A 22,514-nucleotide genomic window follows, 5' to 3' on the forward strand; every position below is an offset into this window, starting at 1 on the left:
ATTATCCGTATTTTTGTTAAATCTATTTTTGTGATTACTTTCTATATTTGGCATGTGATACTGATTTTCCCTTTGTAGTAATGATAAACTTTTTGATTTTCATATATGTTGTTTGTTTTTAAAATATATATTTTTTAAATTTATGAAATAAGTTATTAAAAAGTGAGTCAATTTAAAGAAAGTGTCACTCAAAATATTGCATACATGGTGACTGGCCCCAGATCATTAAAGTAGCATAAGAAGTTGGGAGGAAATGGAGTGTATTAGTAAGAGTCCATCAGGAAACTGATGATGTGGTCACTGGGTTTAACTAAAGGGATTTTGGTGAAGGGATAGTATACAAGGTGTGGGCGGGACTAGGGAAACAAACCAGGATTGGGAAGCATCTAAGTGTTCACCGTAGTCAGAAGCTTAGCACTTCTGGTCTCAAAAGACACGAGAGAAGATGCTGATGCAGGAGCAGGAGGGCACCATAGAACAGGAGCTCTAATTCTGCGATACAGTCACTGCTGGCAACTGAAGACCATCAAGAAGGAAGGGAATAAGGGATGAATACCTGACCTTTCTCCCCTCCTACCTCTGATCCTCTGCTATGCTGTCAGTGCCTCTGGTGGCTGAACTCAGAAATCAGAGGCCAAGGGAGCTCCAGTGTTGGAGTCTATAGTAGAGTTCAGGATCCCTGGGTCACAAAGCAGGGCCTAGAAGGAAGAGAGTGGATTGGGGCCAGCAAGAAGGGGCAAGCAGAGAATGTCCAGGAGACATTAGGGTTCTCCACCAAGACTAAGATTGTAATTCTAGTTATGCCAGTCTGCTAATTACATGACATTAGTTCACTACTTACATGTATGCAGGGTGATATTCAAAGACTACTGAGAAGGCCTGGGATCTGACCAATCCAAATGGATACCATAAACCTTCTGCTCACCAGGCTTTCATCCCATGGTTCCTGGATTGCGAGAAGCTTTCATCCCATAGTTTCTGGATTGAGAGAAGCAGGAGGAGTCTCGGTAGAGAAGGGCCAGAGCAGGTACAGTCAGGCAGAAGGGAACTTGGTTAGTTCAGGGCTAGCATCTATGTAACCTGCAAAAAGGGGCACAGATGATAAACCCTTTTTTGTTCCTGAGCCTTTGTGCCTTTATGCTTGCTAAGACTTGATCTTATTTGTTTTAAAAACGTTTTAAAATATTGTTTTAAAAACTTGGACCTTACCTTGCATTTTCATTTGTCAACTTACTCTCCTTAATTGTGTTTATATTTTCAAAAAGGGACTGTCTTTTTCTGTAAATATTATACTGCTCCTACCACAGTTTCTTAAACATAGTAGATGCTCAATAAATATATTATGGAGGGAATTTCATTGGTATTCATTCTGATAGTTCTGAAAGGAAAAGATAAATCAATTTTCAAAAATCTTTCAATTTCAGACATGAGATTCAGTGGTGTGGTTTATGTATTTTATTCTTTAATATCCACCAGAATCCATGCACTCTGTTAAGTAAACTGAGTTCAACAGAGCTGACCCTGGGTTTCTACATTCCTTCTCCTTACCTTTATTCCAGTTTTTAAATTTATTTTATGAAACTACACATAGAAATGAAAATAAAATCTATAGAATTTTAACTTCAAAACTCATATTAACGTCACATTGTGTCATTTATCATAATCATGATTTCCTGAAAATTCTGTATTTTCTAAGTTACTTTGAAAGTTTTTAGGTCAATGTATTTTTTTTTTTTTTTTTTTGTATAATCATACGAAGATTTAAGTAGTATTACAGAGTTGGGCACCTATATGGAAAATAGTTATTGGATACTTCAGAGAAAGCCAGATAGGCAAGCAATTTAATTTAAAAATCTTGGCATTATTCACTGGGTGCGGTGGCTCACACCTGTAATCCCAGCACTTTGAGAGGCTGAGGCAGGTGGATCACTTGAGGTCAGGAGTTCAAGATCAGCTTGGCCAACATGGTGAAACCCTGTCTCTACTAAAAATACAAAAATTAGCCAGGTGTGGTGGCGGGCACCTGTAATCCCAGCTACTTGGGAGGCTGAGGCAGGAGAATTGCTTGAACCTGGGAGGTGGAGGTTGCAGTGAGCTGAAATTGTACCACTGCACGCAAGCCTGGTGACAGCGAGTGCGACTCCTTCTCAAAAACAAGCAAACAAAAAAACAAAAACAAAACCAAAAAACTTGGCATTATTAAATTCAAGGCATAGTTGCTGTGATTTTAATATTTATTTTTTTCTGTCTTCATATTTTCTTGTTATTTTGTTTTTATTTTATTACCATTTATGACAACATATTAGTTAATATTTTAAAGTATACATTGTGTTAAAGTGGATTACTTTTCCTTAAAAGCAGCACATACTTTGCTACATTATCACTTAAAATGAAGGTACTCATTAATTAGACTTTTTACTTTTAAAATATGGTTGTATCCTTAAGGTTTCTCCTTTGCCATAACTTTATTTTTGCTCAGAATGTTACTGCCTTTTTAATGTGAAAATGATGGCATACAATTATAGAAACTGGCCTATTTATTCAAGCAAAAGTATAGCTTTATAGTTTCCTTTATTGTGAGGAGTTGAGTCACTGGCTAATTATTTAATTATGGCCTTTTATACTATATTTTTAAAACAAATAAGACCCAGTCTTAGCAAGCATAAAGCTGGGGAAAAATAAAAATGTTCTTCAAAGTAATCTAAACTCAACCAAAACCATAGATATGTCTTATTCTACGATCTTTATTTATCTGCATCTTATCTTTAGAAAAGTTACAATTTGGAAATAAATGAGTTAAGTTTTTCTATATCAAAAGTATTAGAAAAAATATAAACTGCAATTTCATTTTCTTCTTATATATATTAAGAACTCCAAAGGAAATTTTACATGGAAATGTTTTTTATTGCTTATAGTACTTAACTTCATTCATTTATTGATAACAAATACTGATTGTCTTTATTTTGAAGCCACAATAGATATCAAAATAATCGTGAACGTTTATTAGTATAATGACAATATGTATAGCAAACCTGTAATTAGATATATGATAAGGACAGCCCTTAATGAGGATGTGAATGTGAAAGAGAGGGCTTTGCTCATTTTCTTTCTCTCCTTGTGTCGGTGTTTTCCAGGTGATGATGAAGGAATCCAGGAGACAGCAGAATCAGATGGGGACACACAGTCAGAGAAACCGGGGCAATCTGGAGTTGAGACAGATGACTGGGATGGCCCAGGTAGGAGAGAATATTTAAAATTCAACCATCTTTACTACTGTTAGAAATACACATTTTTCTTTTTTTCCTGAACATTAGTTAGCTTGAAAAAAATGTTTTTGTGTGTTCTGGTTATTATAAGAGCATTTAAATATAGATTATTATTTTAAAAATACTTTTTAGATTTTTGTTACATAAACTATAAAAACCAAAGTGCTACCACGGCTTGAAGTTTCCATCATTTTTTTCTTTCATCTTCATGTAAAATTAGTCAATTCTACTTGCTTCTTTGAACAAAGGATTTTTAAGCTACATCCAAATTTAAATTGGGCACAATATTAAAGCTTAGAAACAAGAAACAATAGTACTTCAAAGAGTGATCATTTTCAGTTTAGTCATGTTTTAAGTCATAGGTTGAACCTCAATACATATTTAGAAGTTTAGAAAATATCAAAAGATGCCCCCTTTTGATCTAAGGTTTGGGTAACATTTTCATTTTGATGAGTAAAATTACACTTGATTTTAAAGAGCTTAACATTTAATCATTTAAAGAAAAACAAAAACTGATCAAAATACTCCACCACACAAATATAAATGTATGTAAATATGTAACAGTGAAAAGAACTCTGCAGAAAAAAGTCTTTACATTTGGTGCCAAGTAATTTACAATTGATAGTATATTTATAAATGGAGACTATTATATCATAAGGCTTAAGAATATAAGTGAGTTCTGAAATAGTTTTAGCCATAATTTCCAAAGCAGTAACATCTTTCATTAAGAACGATCCCTATATTTCAATCACATTTTCACCCTTGCATGACTTTGCAAATTGCTCTCTGCTGTACGTGAAGAAGAGAGGAACTCCAGCAGTAATTTTCTGAAACCAGCAGCTGGAAAATATAATGCAAACAAAAATGAAGATAGAGTATATCTGATTATTATGATGTCATTTCTAATGTTATTCATCATACACACAAATGTTTGTATTCTGTATTCTATAACATAATGCTATACAAGATTTTAGATCAAAAATGTATTATTTTTAAAGTACCTTATTACCACATTTTAAGAGTTTAAAGGAAAATGTAGCCTTCTGGCATTTTCACCTTGTGGCATGATGCTTCTTCTCAATGTGGGGAAGGATTCCCTTGATTTAAAAAAAAAAAAAAGGAAAAAGATTTTTGGAACATCTTGGTTTTGTCATGGAGGTTACCTTTAACTTAAAAACAGTGAGTGAACTTTTATATCTTATAGTTATTATTATTATTATTTTTTTTGAGACAGGGTCTCACTCTGTTGCCCAGTCTGGGGTGCAGTGGCATGATCTCGGCTCACTGCAGCTTCCACCTCCCAGCCTCAAGTGATCCTCCCACCTCAGCCCTGCAAGTAGCTGGGACTTCAGGCATGCACCACCACAACTAGCTAATTTTTATATTTTTTGTAGATACTGGGTCTCACCATGTGGCCCAAGCTAGTCTCAAACTCCTGAGCTCAAATGATCTGCCCGATTCAGCCTCCCAAGGGAATTACAGGCATGAGCCACTGCGCCCAGCCTCTTATAGTTCTTTTTTTTTTTTTGAGACAGAATCTCACTCTGTCGCCCAGGCTGCAGTGGCATGATCTTGGCTCACCGCAACCTCCACCTCCCAGGTTCAAGCGATTCTCTTGCCTCAGCCTCCCAAGTAGCTGGGACTACAGGCGTGTGCCACCATGCCCAGATAATTTTTTGTATTTTTAGTAGAGATGGGGTTTCACCATGTTAGCCAGGATGGTCTCGATCTCTTGACCTCATGATCCGCCTGCCTTGGCCTACCACAGTGCTGGGACTACAGGCATGAGCCACTGTGCCCGGCCATAGTTCTTTATTCATAGAATTAAGTATGTATATGTTAATTTAGAAGCGTTTTTACATTTAAAATTAAATTAGATGGTTTTTTAGATATGCCTGCTTGCAGAAAGGTACCTTCTGCCTTACTCTTACAATGGGGAAAATTTGTGGGGAGTGGGTTTTTATCTTTGTTTATGTCTGGGGCCCATAGCTTTTCCAGTGACTTGGGAGTAAGCAAGCAAATTTTAGAGGATAAAATGCCAAACACAGGCTATACACCCAGTGCTACCTTTTTCAGGAAGCTTTTCAACAAATAAAGTTGTATTTGTGGCTAAAAAAAGAGAGGGAGAGAAAGTGAACAAGGTGAAGAATTATGCTGTCATTCAAAGTGAAGAATTTTCCATTTTCATTTAAATTTATCAATGTATTTAATTTAATGTTGTTTTTATTTATTTGATATTGGTAAAAAAAACTTTATACTCTTTTCTGGGCACATGTGGTTATGACAAAACTTTGAAGAGAAAATACATGACTCTAAGCAGGTATGCCTACAAAAAAATTGCTTCTTTGTCTATTATAAAATGAGTAATAATTTTTCTCCATACATATTTAGCCAAAAAAAGGGTTTTACTATTATAAAACTCCCTGAACTGAAGTTGATTCGTAACAAAATAATATCCATTTATTTACTTTTCACGGTAGAATATTCATTAATTTCCTTTAATCAGGAGATTTGGGAGAAAGTACGGGGTATTTTGTGTTTTGGCTATTGCATAAACAGCAATTACTTCGATGTTACTACCGCAAGTTTTGTTATTAATGAAACAGTATTGGCATTTTCCAGCTGTAGTCAGGAGGGAAAATTGTGCAACTTTTAGTAATAGTTTCCAAACATATTGGAAAATGGGCTTTACTGATGGTTACCCCATTTACCCTGATATGATTATTACACATTGTTTTCCTGTCTTAAAATATCTCATATGCCCCATGAATATATACACCTACTGTATGCCCACAAAAATTAAAAATTAAAAAAAAATAGGCTTTAGATTCCATGGGTTTAGGTTCAATTCTGGATTTAATACTCACTAGCTGGGAGATTTTTGGCAAAAAATTTGGAATTTTGGCAAAAAAAAAAAATTGTTCTCTCTTTGCCTATATCCTCATTTGTAAAAAATAGAAAATAATTTTAACAACTCTTAGAGAATTAAATCAGATCATATACATAAAATGCCAGTGATTTACTATTGTGGCTTTGCAGTTGTTGAGTCTTGAAGCAGAACTTTTTAAAATTCTTCTTAGAGTTTCTAATGCCCAGTAGTACACCTGATGAAATAAAGAGAAAAGTTTTGTTATACTGAGTTGAGCCACAAATTATTGATTAAGATATGAGGTACTGAAACAGATTTGGATTTCAAGGTCTTCTAATTTTAAGGTTCTCCACCTCAGTTCTGACATCAACCTAAGAGAGATGGTTTTCTCTAAAAAGAGAACGGAATCAAAGGACGAGGAAATTATCTAAAGAATTTGAGGCATAGAGCTGACATCATTTAAGATGGATCAGGATTTATCTTTTTGTTTTAAGAGTTGAATTGATGATGACTCCACAACCTTTCTTGATGGCTGAATTAAATAATGAATCAACTCCCATCTGAAGTGTTCCATTTGATCAAATGCAGATTCCACAGTGGAAAGTACATTTTTCTTATGTTATTCAACTAAAAGATATGTTTTGTTATCACTATTGCTCACACCTTTGTTAGCTGTTATGATTAAGTGTAACCTAAACAATCTTTAAGAAAATTATCTTACATGTAAACGTTTCTGTGGTGGAATTCTTTCATGTTTAAATGTTTCTGATTCATATTTAAGTATCCTTCAAGTTCCTATGAATCTCTCATAGTTTGAATGAAAAGCTAGACACACACTAAGCTAGGAAGGTTCAGGCCAATATAAAAGTCATTATCTCATTATTTCAGTATCTCTGACATCTGTTTTTTAATGTAATTGTTCTTTCTTGCTCATAAAATTTTACTTGGACACTTCTTTGCTTGGAATCTAATTCACAGAACATTTACTTTTCACTATTCTGGTTTTTCATCTGTATTTGCCCATATTTTATTTATAACATCTGTCTTCTTTTAAGTAAACATCTTTTCTTTTCTTTGTCCTCACAAATTTTATGTTTTATCACTATCACAAGTTCTTCATTTACCAATATTCTTATATGTCTAAGTATTCAATAAATATTTATCTTGCATTTATTGTAATAATTGTTTAGAGTACTTGGGAGAAGTTCAAGGTGTAACATGATGCTGTCCGTATTCTCATTTTTTGGATATCATTCCCCTCCTGTAGGCTTCTTTAATTATTCATGTACCATATTTGAGTCACTGATGCAATAATTAAGCATCTCATAGACTGGAGAGTAGAGTATGGTTTAAACTACAGAATGAAATGTACAGATTTTAGGTTCTGGCATGTTAAGTTCAGAAGTTCAGGCCAAGCTTCAGTTTCCTTATCTTTAAAATGGGAATAATAATAGCTTGAAATAACGTGATGAGGATGAAATTAGAAAGAGATGATATTTGCAAAGTGTCCAGCACAGAACTTGGGAGAGAATAGGACTTGCTAAATATGTGAGTGGTCTTCCCTTACCCTAGGACTGAACTTTGTTAAACAATTTTCACTCCATCCTTTCAGACAGACCAATGGTTGGAATGTTGACCTTATTTTGAAAATAGTGTTTACATCCCTAGCGATCTTAACCACATTCCATGACCGAAGTCTGTTTTATGTACTTGTATTTAGGAGACTAGGGAAATAAAACTTAGGTAAATCTTTTATAAATCTGTCATCTACCTTTATGAAACAAGCACCTTAAAAGTCACATCTTACTTACATCAACTTTCAGTGTGCTAATTCTCTGAATTACCTTATTAAAACATAGTTACTTCTTTTTGCACTTGGGAATAGTGAAAATCTGATTTGTCTGGTACAATATTGAATGAAATCTTGGTCTTACCATCAGGCTTACAGCAGCTGTAATTGAAACTTCCACGGAGCTCTAATAAAGGAAAATATCATGCTACTTAAATATGCAAATAAGTACATGTACCCCCCCCCCCCCATAACATGTCTTAATGCAGACATACACAGGTATAACATTTTGAGCAGGTATTGAGATTCTTTGACACACTTTTCAGGATAAGTATATACCTCTATTTAAATAGATTTTAACATTTATATGTTAAGCTTTGGGTCATTTCAATAAAAATGAAGTAGAAAATCAAACACTATATTGATGATTCGTGAATTAATAGAATAAAATTTGTAATCTTTTTTTGAATTATACATTTTCAAATATTAAAACTTGCTTTTACACTAATAAGTCAGAGTATGCATCAAAGGTAAATTATTTTGGGGTAATGTCATGAATGGAGAAGACCAAAAACATCCCTCTGTTTATATCTTGGCTCTGCCACTTATCAATTTTGTGACGTTGAGCAAACTATTAACACTCCAAGGCCTCAGTTTCCTTGTTTGTAAAATAGAGCTAATAATAATAACTACCTCATTAATGAGATTTAACATCTGAAGCATGGAGCTCAGAGCTTCCTAAGTGCTCAGTTAATTACTCTTAATATTACTTTTACTATCATTTCAGCAATTGTACCTGTGTGGCCATTACAATGCCTTACATGTAATAAGTCCTTGTTAGGCCGGGCGCGGTGGCTCACGCCTGTAATCCCAGCACTTTGGGAGGCCGAGGCGGGCGGATCACAAGGTCAGGAGATCGAGACCACGGTGAAACCTCGTCTCTACTAAAAATACAAAAAAATTAGCCGGGCGCGGTTGTGGGCGCCTGTAGTCCCAGCTACTCGGGAGGCTGAGGTAGGAGAATGGCGGGAACCCGGGAGGCGGAGCTTGCAGTGAGCTGAGATCCGGCCACTGCACTCCAGCCTGGGCGACAGAGCGAGACTCCGTCTCACAAAAAAAAAAAAAAAAAAAAAAAAAAAAAAAAAAAAAAGTCCTTGTTAAACATTAGCGCAGTGAGTTACTTTGGCAAAATGATTTTGCAATGTAAAAGTCATTGTAGGATTATGTTAAGTATGTTCTATTCAATCTGACTTAAAACATGATTCAATTCAACAATTTTTAATGTAAATAAATTTTCAAAAATAAATGTCTAGGGCAAAATCAGACCTGTCTACTTGTTGCATCTTGACTAAAAGTTGGTCAAGATATCTGTAAATAAGTTGCTTTATACAGTTGCTGTTCAACATGATGGATATAAACAGATGATCAGGCAAGTTCTGCTTTGTACTTTAAATTAAACTAGTAAGATGATCACTTTTGCATAAAGTGAAACTGTAGCCAGAAGACCACTATGAGATAGAAGCACACACTTAATGATACAGCTTTTTCGCCCTCTTTACTAGTCCAAAGAAGGGCTTGAAGATTACAGTTCTGATTTCGTTTCCTTTTTGATTGGGAAAATGTGGTAGATATAAGATCTGGGAAATGCCATTTGAAGTAAATTAACAAAAACCTATGAAACATAGTTAACCATAGATATAGTCTGACAGTAAGAAGAATATTGTGAGAAGCGGAGGAAATCCTAGAATGACTGTGTATTACTCTGACAGTGAATTGGTATTATCTCTGCTATCAGATAATGCAGTTATCATTAATTTTCACATTTGCATTTCAATCTTTGGAAGGAAATGACTCTTGCCGGATGAAGATAAGAGCTCTGTACCACTATAATGAACCATCATTTTATCTCAATGCTTTGTGTCCATATGAAAATGAGGCAGAGAGGAGTGTGTGTGTATGTGTATGTGTGCTCACATGTGTGTGTATGGGGGGGTCAGGAAAATATTATAGCAAAGTGTCAAAAACTGGTACAGACTTTTGAGCCCTTTGTGAAACAAGAGGGGGTAAAAAATAAACCTTCTGTAGTGTCGTTAAGTGGATATTGGATTAAAAGATGAAAGCCTGACTCTTTGTAGAACAGAATGCCACAGGAACACGGTAAAAAAGTTCTCTTTTATTCCCTACTCCAATTTGCACTCTCATACAGAATTAGGACAGACATAAACACAACCAAAAAGAAAAGAAAAGAAAAAAAGTAGGTTGGATCACTGTTTGGAAAGGCAGCTAATGTCTTTGATTCATAAACAACTTTATGAAGTATATCAATTTATTATTACTATTATGATGATTTTACTTCTTCAGCTGTGTAAGAATGGGAACTAAGTATATTTAGATAGTGGCTTGTTTTAGAGTTTGCAAACATCTAATTTGTTTACATAAGTTAAATTGAGAAATTCACGTTAAAGATAATGAATTTAAGATAAATTTTCTTTGGACCTTTTCATTGCAGTGACCTTTTCATGAGACACAGTACTGGAAAATGGATACAGTGCCAAATTTTATGATTATCTTATGGTCCCCAAAATATATGACAATTCACTATTTGCAGTAGAGGCTCCCTCAACTAAACTACAATTTCTATCCCTCTCTAAAACTTACTGATTGAAGCAGTTTTGGTTTCAGTTCTATACCACCAAATTTATATGTTCAAATTCTAACCTTCAGTGCCCCAGAATGTGGTATTCTTTGGAAATAGGGTTGTTGAAGATATAATTGGGTAAGATGAGGTCGTAGTAAAGTAGGGTGGACCCTTGATCCAATATAACTGGTCTTCTCTGGGAGACAACGCAGGAGAATGCCTTGTGGAGATAAAGGCAGAGATCCCCATGGTACTTCTACATGCCAAGGAAAGCTACAGATTGCCAGTAAACCACCAGAAGCTAGAGGAGAGAGGCATGGAACAGATACTTCCTCACAGCCCTCAGAGGGAACCAATCCTGTTGACACCTTGATCTTGGACTTCTAACCTCCAGAACTGTGAAACAATGAATTCCTGTTGTTTCAGCCACTCAGCAAACTGATACAGGACCCAGGAGTTAGAAAGAAACGATGTGGGCAGTCACTTGTATGCTTCCTAGGCATACTTTTTACTATAATTTTTACTTTATTTTAAATATTGTCTAAACCAATGAAATACGTTCACACAAAATATATTATTTCTATGAAAACTATGTTGAAACCTTCAAAAGACTGGATAAAGGAAAATCACTAAAAAATGTAGGTATGGTCAAAAAAACTTTGAATAATTTGCGAGAAAAATCTTACAAAATATTAAAGAAACTTCACTTAAATAGCTTTGCAAAAGCTTTTACATCCTCTATTCTAATGAAACAAACTAGAAATCATACATGAAGAATGTGAATGCTGTTTATACAAGTGAAACACAAATTGGTTGGTCTATACAAAATGTCTAGACCCTATATGAAAAGTTTGATGCTTTTATGTGTTATAAAGTAAAATATAATGCTTATAACACTATTTTAAAAATATTTCTATGGTTTGTCTATTTTGATTAAATAACCACTACCCACCCCAGTTGTGTTCACTAACAGGGTTTTACTGTGTTCCTTCTCATTGAACCATAATTCAGCTTAGAATGCATCTCAACAGGGCACTTTAGAAAGACACTACCCATCAGTAGGAATTGGTATATAAGAAATATCTTAGCCATTCCTTTTATAATCTCTATTATTAAAATGTATGCACTGTCCAGGCACAGTGTCTCATGCCTGTAATCCCAGCACTTTGGGAGGTCTCGGTGGGAGGATCTCTTGAGCCCAGAAGTTTGAGACTAACCTGGGCAACATGGTGTAACCCTCATTTCTACCAAAAAATTTAAAAAACAGTAGCCAGACGTGGTGATTGGCACCTGTGGTCCAAGCTACTTGGGAGGCTGAGGTAGGAGGATTGCTTGAACCTGGGAATTTGAGGCTGTAGTGAGCTGTGATCCTGCTACTGCACTCCAGCCTGAACAACAGAATGAGACCCTGTCTCAAACAACAACAACAACAAAACAACAAACAAACGAAACCCAAAATTATGCATTAAATATGTATGTTGGACGAGGGATTATTGGCATTGATTTCCTTGTACCAGTATTGTGCTCTGAAAATATATGTGAGAGTAAATTGACTCTCGTATCTGGAAAGCTGAGAGAAAGAAGTAAACCTGTTTTGTTTTTATTTTGTCTGGTTTTAAAAAGAACTTAAGTGGGTTTAAAATATAAGTAAAGATCAACACAATGATATGCATTGGAAGTAGTTTAAAATCATGAAAAATAAAATAGATGCATAGAGATATATACAATTTGATATTAATGTGCCACAAATTTGGAACTAAATTACTAGAAGGATAATATTGACTGAGGACACAGATAAATTAGTTAGGGCAAGTTTGTGTTTTCAGCTACATATTTAGTATCAACTATATGCAACACTCAGTGTTAGGCCCTAGGATATATGGCAGTACATTAACCAGAGTGGTCTCAACTTCAGAGAGTGTATGTTCTACCAGAAATTGAAAATTGTTTTAATAATGATTCTTGAATGCTTATTGCATATGTGATAGCTGTTCTCTAGAAGTAACTTAAATGATATCGTAAAACTACATTATCCGTGATGGGGCTAGCCCAGTCTGGTGGAAAGAGATTCAGTAATGATTCCTGTGAGGACCAATCATTTTTAACTTAATTTGTTTTTATTTTTATTTTTTATATTTTAATAGGCAAAGTTTTAAACATCCATCAAAGAAGAGGGAAGAGTACAATGAATTCCCATGTACCCATTGCCCAACTTCAAAAGTTATCAATTTTTAGCTAATCTGGTTTCATCACTTCCTTCTAAATTTTTTTTTCTAGAGTTTTGTTTTGTTTTGTTTTTCTTTTTGAGATGGGGTCTTGCCCTGTCACCCAGGCTGGAGTGCAGTGGTGCCATCTCAGCTCACTGCAGCCTCCGTCTCCTGGATTCAAGTGATTCTCCTGCCTCAGCCTCCCTAGTGCGCCACCACACCCAGGTAATTTTTTTTTATTTTTATTACAGATGAGACTTCACCATGTTGGCCAGGCTAGACTCGAACTCCTGGCCTTAGCCTCCCAAAGTGTCTAGAGTATTTTAAAGCGAGTTTCAGAAATCGTGTCATTTCACTCATAGGTTCTTTGATAGTCTCTCTAATAAATGAGGACTTTTGCTTTAAACAAATATCAATATAACACACAAAATATCAATATAACACATAAAAATATTCTTAATATTATCTAAAGTTCAATTCATTTTCAAACTTCCCTACTTATCTCAAAAAATGTCTATGTTGGTTCATTGGAATCAGGATTCAACAAAGATCCACCTATTGGTTTATATGATAAGTCTTTTCGAATGTATAGCAGTCTCTCTCCCTCTACACTTAACCCCCACCCCCCATACACACACTTATTTGTGGACATGAAATTTCTCCTGGAGTACTTTTCATGTTCTAAATTGGGTAGATTGCATCCTGGTGGTGTTGTGTAGCATGTTCTTCGATACCCCACATTTCTTGTAAATTGGTTGTTAATCTAGATCCTTGAGTAAATTCAGGTTTGATATGGTGGGCATCAATACTGCATACACGTTGGTGCTTTTTACTGCTTTATATCAGCAGGCACATAAAGACTGGGTGCCCAACTGCATGCTCCAGTGCACTACCAGTACAAGCGTGTGATGTACTGTGCGGTGGGAATGCTCACATGTACTGTCGCTCCAATTACACTTGTAGTGATTGTACAGTGTATCCGGTGGTTTAGGTGTTTTCAGCCTGATCCGATGTTTGTCAAGTTTCTGATCAGCTTTTCCGTAGTAATTATTGCCAGGTTCCATTGTATCTGTAGGATTTGCAAAATGCTGATTTTCAGATTTTGCCATTGTTTGTCTGAATTTATTAGCTAAAATTATTATCTAAAATTGTTATCTTAGGAAAATCTTCCCTTATTCTATTTGGTTTTCCTTAAATACTGTTCATAAAGAAAGGGGAGGATAAATGCATCATTCTCATTATTTACAAATTTGTGGAATAGTGAATTGGTGCCTTCACCCTCCAAAAGTGACTAAGACCTCAGGGTGGTTTCTGAGACCTTTTGACATGAATGAACATAATAGACTTTGATAGCCCATCTTACTCCTGGCATGATAAAATGTCAGAGGTTCATCTTGTTAGTTTTCTGTTCTAAACCTGGGGTGAGCTGTTTCTCCAAGGATCATGGGTTACTGTTCCTGGGATTTGGTACAAGATGAGCATCTCAAATCTGAAAATTCAAAATCCAAAATGCTGAGTACATGGTATTCAAAGGAAATGCTCATTGAAGCATTTTGGAATTTTGATTTTCTGATTTGGGATGCTCTACAAGTAATGCAAATATTCCAAAAAATTTTTAAAAATGTAGAATCCAAAATATTTCTAGTTCCAAGCATTTCAGATAAGAGATACTCAAACCTCAATCTAGGTAAAAGGGGTGTAAAGTATTTATTTAAATTAAGGTCTGAAAGAGAAAAAGGCATTATTAGTTGGACAGAGCATGGGAAGGGGGTTTGAGCAAAAACTGGGATTAGAATAACCTGGGCAGAATATGCAGCATTTTCAAAACCCTTGTCATGAGAAGGAAGGTGAATTCAAGGCCATTGTGGTTCAAGCTAAGAACGCCAACCAAGAGAGTGGTGTAAGATGAAGCAGGGTTCAGATTCTTCAGTGCCTTATATTCTGTAATACTATTGTTGGATTTAAACTCAAAGCCAACCTGAAGACATAAAATGCAGAGAAGTCACATGCTCATATTTGCATTAAGAATAAAAAAAGAAAGGACACTGATGACTATGTAGAGAGTGGACAGAAGGAAGTAAAAATTCACTGGCCTTATCAAGAGGTCACAGTGGCTTGTAGAGAGCGCTTTATATATTTGTTAGTGTCATTATATGTGGCTTTCTCGATGTAGAATATTTTGACACCATTTACTGAGGTAAGGAAGACTGAAGGAAAGGCATGTTCATGGAGTAAGATGATGAGTTGGATTTTTAATATGGCATGTTTTTTATTTACTTGAGATATCCAAATGGAGCTGTTGAGTAGAACATTGGTAATATAGCCAGGAGCCTGGAAGAAAGGTCTGGGGTAGAGATATAAATTGGAGAGTTAGCAGTGTACTCATGGCAGTGGAATTCTTGGGAGATGAAATTGCCTAGTATAGAAATATAAACCAGAGGGCTGCAAAACAAACCTCTATTCCCCAGAGATAGGAGACAGAAATTCCCTGTCTTTAGGGGAGGGATAGAGGAAGAAGAGTCATCGAAGAAGACTGATAAGCAATGGCCAGAGAAGATGGGGAAAACCAGGAAAATGTTTTTTGTTTTTTTTTTAAGGAAGGGGCTATGCCTGGCTTAAATGGTGCTGAGAGGCCAAGATGGAGAGTTAAGAATTTCCTTAAATTTAGTGACATCCAGATATTAGTGATTTTAACTGGAACTATTTCATGGAGCTTTGGTGGCAGAAACGGGACTCTGGTAGGTTCAAATGAGAGGGAAAAACAAGCACATGGAATCAGCTGTAGTAAACAACCATCATTGATAAATAAACATGTAAAATATTTATTGTCAAATAAATATACAAAATAAATTTTATTGGTAAATTAATGTATAAAGTACTTAGATTTCTTTAAAACTCTCTGGTAATTGAATAAAATTATTCATTATCATTTACCTCTTATTTTTGCCTAAGAATTTTCTAAACTTCTGAATTTAGGAGCATGCTTCCAGAGAAATTTGTATTCCTGTGTTAAAACTACTCTGAATCTACTATCCATTAACTTTATTAAATTGTTTTAGTTTTTGTTTTCTGCTCCTACATTACCTTCAGGTTTTCCATAGTATTATTTCTTTACTTGTTTGTTTGTTTTGAGATGGAGTCTTACTCTGTTGCCCAGGCTGGAGTGCAGTGGCACGATCTCGGCTCACTGCAACCTCTGCTTCCTGGGTTCAAGTGATTCTCCTGCCTCAGCCTCCTGAGTAGCTGGGACTACAGGCTCGCACCACATGCCTGGCTAATTTTTTGTATTTTTACCTGTGACGGGGTTTCACAGTATTAGTCAGGACAGTGATCCACCCGCCTTGGCCTCCCAAAGTGCTAGGATTACAGACATGAGCCACTGCACCCGGCTGCGTTATTTCTTTTAAATTTCCTCATTTCTACCTGTGTCTCTCAATAACTTTGGTTTGTCAAATAGCTTATGATTATTGTGAGGTTTATCACTTTTAATGTGCTTGATATGTTACATTTGCTAACAATAAATTATATAATATACATTTGTACTATGCATTTGATATGTTAGAGGTATGCTTTCTTTTTCAGTAGCCAAACAGATAGCAGCCAGTATGTTGTTATTGTATTTTTGTTGTTGTTTTTACCTCAGTAGCACATTTGGACCTTGAGCATTATTATATCTTTGTCTTTATAATAAACTCATGCACTTGTTTCTAAGATTGATACTTGGAGCATGCAACTTATTCACTCATAAATATAACTTACATATGCTTTCTAGATTTTGTACTTCTTCTCCTGCACCTTTGTAGACCTACATTGAATTAATTAATTTAATTAGTTCAAACGTTTATTGAAGAAGAACTATGCAGTATGCTCCAAGGATCAAGTGATGACTTAGTCTGCCTTAAAAAGCTCATAGTACAAAGGAGAAGATAGACAAATGATGAGATAATTAAAACACATGGCTCTGGGTACAGTGATAGAGGCATTTACAGTGGGCGGTGTGATGCTGGTGGTAAGAAATGATGCTGATGAGGTAACACAGGCAATAATGATCTCGTCAAGCAATCCCAAGGGAGTGATAAATTCACATCGGACCCACATTAAGTTGTTACTCATAGATAGAAAATGTTTGTTTGTTTTTTGCCAAGTCTAATTCCATAGCATGTGTGGTAAACATGCTTTCATTTTGCCTGCAGAGAAGCCTTCACTTCCCAGCTAGACCTGCTACCTGGATGGCGCTGTCCTTCCTGTCACTCTCATACCTGAGGAAAGGACAGACTCTGAAAGACAAGGGAAAATACAGTTTCCTGCAGGCAGAGAAGGGACTCCAGATTTAGACATGAGGCTGCCTATTGAAGATGTGTTACATCTACCAACTATATAAAGGCAACAATAAAAGGGTTTGGTAAAAGATGAGCAAAGAAATCTAACCAGGGCCTCTGGTGGCCTTACTGGTCTTACCTGGTGTTCGGAAGTAAGGCTGACTTGGCTCTTGGCTGTTGGAGGTTTTTGGAGGGTTTGAAGGGAATAAGAAAGAAAGCCTCAAGGGGTGTCCTCTGAACTTCTTGCCTACAGCAGAGTCTTTTTGACAGAATTCCCATGGACCGTATATTAGGTGTAGTTAAAAGAAAATTGCAAAGTGTTGCATGTTTTCAAATTGTTAAAAATTTAATACAAGGTCACATACAAGGAAGCAAAGAAAAGAGCATATTTCATCTTAAACATTCCTTTATCTTTGGGTAAATACACAAAGAATCAAAGATTCTTTTTTGTTTTCATGGCAGAGATCAGTTGAAATGAACGTTACACTCCATGTAAAGACAGTCACAAACTTACTGATGGAATGAAAATTTAAAAAATTCATTTGTTTTCCCCCCATTACCTTTTCCATATTAATCAATGCAGATTGTTACATTTTTTAACATTGTGTTAATAATATAAACTAAAGTGAAAACAACAAATAGACAAATATATTCTATCAGGGATGGAGACATGTTGCCACTTAACAGAATTAAGTAGGCTCTATGCCAAATAATATAAAAATGATCAAGTATCTGAAATTGACGGTGCATGTTTTCAGTATGTATTTTTAATAAGCAATGCATTATTTCATTTGACATTACTTTTAGTTATATTTTCTCTATAAAAGCAATTAAAAGAAAAGCAAGCCAAAAGAAAAGAAAAAAAGGAAGAAAGCATTTTCCATCTTCAGAGTCTTTGCTCTTTCAGTTGTTTTTTTAATTAGATGTTTTCCAGAACATTATCATATTCCTTAGTAGAGAACATATTTTTTTTATTCTGTAAGTTGAATAAGGGGGACATCGGGTCCCCTTGCCATTAAACAATAATTATAGTAATATGATTAAAGCAACAGTTTCTTAATAGGGTGATAAAGGAAAAAAACTTTAAAGAAATTATTCTCACCAATTCTAATGCTATAACTGGGCATGAAAAATATTCTACAAACCGTTTTCTTATTATTAAAGAAGTCATTTGAATGGATCTTCTTTTTTTCTTTCTCTGAGACACGGTCTCACTGCTTCACTCAGGCTATAGTGCAGTGGTGCAACCACAGCTCACTATAGCCTTGACCTCTTGGGCTCAAGCTATTCTCCCACCTCAGCCTCCCAGAGAACTGGGACCACAGGTGTACACAATCATGCCCAGCTAGTTTTTTTTTTTTCGTTTTGTTTTGTTTTTATTTTTGCAGAGATGGAGTTTCACCATGTTGCCCCAGCTCAGTAATTCTTGTTAGTTATGCAAATATAAGGCAAATAGGAACCAGAACCTTCCAGACTGGGTGTGTGTGTGGTGGGTGGGGAGGGTGCTTTGTGACTTTGTGATAAATACTCCCTGTCTAGGAAATCTCAGAACCCTGGAAGGACGTAAGAGACTGATTGGAATATGTACCCTAGGGGCTCTCTCTGTGGTGGTCAACTAAACTCCACTACGTTTCCCCCAATTTGGGGTATGTATTGGCCTGCTCAGGCTGCCATAACATAATACCACAGACTGAGTGGATTAAACAACAACAGTTTATTTCCTCATGACTTTGGAGGCTGGGGAAGTCCAAAATCAGGGTATCAGTAGGCTTTGTTTCTAGTGAGGCCTTTCTTCCTAGCTTCCAGATGACTGTCTTCTTGCTGCATCCTTGCCTCACTTTTTCTGTGTATGTGAGGACTCCTGGTGTGTGTTCCTCTTACAGGGATAGCATTCCTATTGGCTTAGGGTCCTCCCCTTATGATCTCATTTAACCGTAATTGCCTCCTTAAAGGCTATACCTTCAAAGAGAATAACATTGGGGATTAGGGCCTCAACATATGAGTTTTGGGGGAACACAGTTCAGTCCATGGTGGAGTGGATTATGGTGGCTGTAACCAAAGTCTGCTGGCAGGAAAAAGACATCAAGGGAAGATTTCTGGAAGGCAGATAAAGCTAGGACTCAACATTAGGGCCTTTGGGTTTAAGAGAGAGGGCTGCTTCCCTCACCCCTTGTTCCTGAATCTAGAACCCTCTGGGACTGGATAGCATTCCCTGGGGTCCTGCTCTGGGAAAGAATGACTGAGCTGAGATGTGAGTGTTGATTGAGTGAGTGGAACCGTGCAGCCTAAGGTTGTATGGGAGCAGAAGCTGTTTGGGTATCACTTCAGTGGAGAAGGCAAATCAATTTTCTTATGCAGGAAAGGTTTTTAATAGTGACACCAAAACATAGCAAGCAAAGCCGGGACTCCAGTGGCTTAACGGATTTGCTGGCTTTTCCAAATCCTGGAGAATTTAGGAAGAGTAAAGGTCTCAAAACAAAGAGGCTTTACTTGAGGCAAAATTGGGGAATATACCCCAAGCTGACAAATGTGGAAAGAACAGAGAAGAACACATAGGAAACCCAGAGGAGGAGGCATCTCCTTGGCTCTGGAAGACCAGTTAAGGCCACTTGCCTTAATAAACATGGAAACGTCCAACAGGTGGAAAATGAGAGGAGAGGAAAAAGCATTCCAGCATGGCCGGCACAGGGAGCATGGCCCACCCACCATCACATGGAGGGTGAAATGGGGTTAGGAGTGAGTCGAGGGCTTGCATTGGACACTCAGGCAATAGGCTTTTAAGAAATTTGGGTAAAATGAAAGGTATCAACATCATTGATAAGTGTTTGTCTTCAGTATGAGAATGCGTTGAAAGTAATGGAGGAAGTACTTTTACCTTGCTTTGAGCAGTATAAAGCAAGTAAAAGCAAAAGTTTTCTTATGGTTATACATACAAAATGAGGCACTTATTATTCTGAAAAGAAAAAGAATGCTTCATGTCTTGTGAAAAAATAATTTAACTATTTTAAGTTATTAAATGTAGCAATTATTTTTGTATTCTATATTAAATTTTAAAATAAATATGAGATTTTAAAAAGCACTCAACTACATATAATGCAATTTTTTGATATCTTTGACACGTTGGTGTGGACATTTGATTATCAAGAACAAGTAGACATTTTTGAAAAGCTCAAATTATTCATTTATAAAAAAATCATAATTACCATTATGTGGCAAAATTAATTTCTTATAAAATAGCTTTACAGCCCAGAAAATGGAAATAAATTATTTTAGGAACTCATATAGCTTAAGGCTAATATTTCATGTCAATAATTCGTGATTAATATATAGTGGAATATTTTAGCACATTTTAAAATTAAAAGAGATTGTTAGTCAATTCGGCTCTCTGGACTTGGCTCATTCTTTACTTTTAAAGTAAGCATGGTAAAATAAAAAAAAAAACTTTAAGTGCCAGATATTCAAATACAGTAAAATGAAGATGGCATTATATTTAACTGTTATAAAAATGCATGAAATATTTCAACCGTGGTTTAAAATTACCTGAAATTAATAATTCTCCTGATATCCTTTGGGCTTTTAATATTAAATCTCTAGGATTCAGGATATGTCATCCGGTTAGGCTCACTGATAGCTATTTTCAGAAATCTGAAATCATTCAGATAAAAGGGCTTAAAGGTAAACTTAGTAAATCAGAGGTCCTAAAGCATTTATTTTTCAGAGGGTTATTCTTTTGAAATGATAATAAAACAAACAACTATCTAGGATTAATCTTGAGGTTGTAAAATTCTACTTTTTGGAAATGCTTCCTCTTCTGTGATCTTTTTAGCATTCTCTTTTTTGTTCACATCTCTGGTATCTACTATGTATTAAGAGTTTACTGTGTGCCAGTTACTGTTATAGGCATGAGAGATATAAAAGCGAACAGATTCTCAATGATTTCCCAATAATAACTTTAGGGTACTATTCTCATCTTGACCAATCAGGAAACACAGGAATGTTAAGGAACTTGCCTGAAGTCACACAGCAGATAATCCTGGAATCAAAATTAAGCAGCCTGGACTCCAGAGATTGTGTGTGTGTCACCATTTCATTTCTCTGTTTTTCACACAATGAGCTCTTCTTGATTGTGGCACTTATGATTTGCTACCGTATTTTGAGATTCCCCTACCTAACTGGAGTTCTTTTTTCTTCCCTAAAATATAAGCAAGGAGCAATATGATTTATTTTTCTTTAAACCTGTTTATTAAGTTTAATTTATATTTTAATACAATTTTGAGAACTGTTTCTTTTCCAATGCACAACTTTTTGGTTTCTGTGTTTAATTAATCATTTATGTGTCTTCATCCTGGAAAGCACATGATAATCTTAACCTCCACCTTTCATCAAGCACCCTGGCTCCAGTCACTGGTGCTCAAGGCTCCGGAGCACCCTGGCTCCAGTCCCAATATGTAATCCCTCTTTTATAGCTAAGGATGTTAAGTCTTAGAACCGTTAAATGGTTTACCTGGTTTCATTGCTAACAGAGGACAAAGTCAGGTCTGAGTTTACTGCTTCCCTCTGTGAAGCTTCCTGTGCGAAGAAGGCTGGACGAGGGAGAGACTAAGGTCACAAGTCAAATTCCAGGGAAGGAAGGTAAAGGTAATGGGAGACAGAATCTCAGATGAAAATTGCTTTCAAATTCTGCTGCTCCATTACCCTGCTCAGTAAATTTGCACAAATTACTTAACATTTTTGCCTCCCAACTTTCTATCTCTACCATGGGAGTGCTGTATACATGCTTCATAGGGCTTTATATTATATAAGTGAATTAATGAAAAGAGTGCCTGACACTGTGTTGTGTCAGCAATATAACCATGACATCATCATCAGCATCGTCATGATCCTTACTTTGTATCCAGATTTTTTTTTTTGTCTAAAATTTTGCTTCAAATTTGTGTCTTCTTCCCCATTATATTTCTTTAACTTCTGAATGGCCAAAGAAATAGTGAATCACTTTGTATCTATGTTGTTCAAAAAATAAAAGTCTTTTATTCGATTCAACGTCCTTGATTAGAGTAAAATGATACTAGCTTAAGTTCAAGTTGAAGTGCTAAAATATTTCAGAGTGAAAAATATAATTTAGGCAGGTGCTCCTTATGCTTTGCTTCATTCTGCAGTGGATTTGAGATAAATAATAAAAAAACATAAAATGTAAAATGATAGAATAAATTATTAAAGCAGATAAAAGAAAACATAGATAGGAAAATGGCAGAGACAAGAATAATATTATTGCATGGGTGGCTAAACCACAGAGTCCAAGATAGTTGCTTAAAATGGGCTGAAAATATAATTTTAAGCTTCCTTGCAGCCAGTGTTTGCAAGCCTGCTCTTATATTCATTTTTAATTGATCAACTTTATAGGTAACTTTATATATGTATATAAACCA

The 22,514-nt window shown here is 35.8% G+C and overlaps 1 protein-coding gene across 3 annotated transcripts in view; it reads left to right on the plus strand.

Annotated features, from left to right (window-relative positions):
* ZFPM2 (zinc finger protein, FOG family member 2) overlaps positions 1-22,514 on the plus strand; it is a 489,523-nt gene that overhangs the window by 116,099 nt on the left and 350,910 nt on the right. For all 3 annotated transcript variants that reach the window (XM_025393837.1, XM_025393838.1, XM_025393839.1), the window contains one exon: positions 3,135-3,236. In XM_025393837.1, the coding sequence (XP_025249622.1) occupies positions 3,135-3,236 (102 nt within the window). The remainder of the gene's footprint in view (positions 1-3,134; positions 3,237-22,514) is intronic.

The sequence above is a fragment of the Theropithecus gelada genome, chromosome 8 (genome assembly GCF_003255815.1).
Source record: "Theropithecus gelada isolate Dixy chromosome 8, Tgel_1.0, whole genome shotgun sequence".
Lineage (NCBI taxonomy): Eukaryota > Metazoa > Chordata > Mammalia > Primates > Cercopithecidae > Theropithecus > Theropithecus gelada.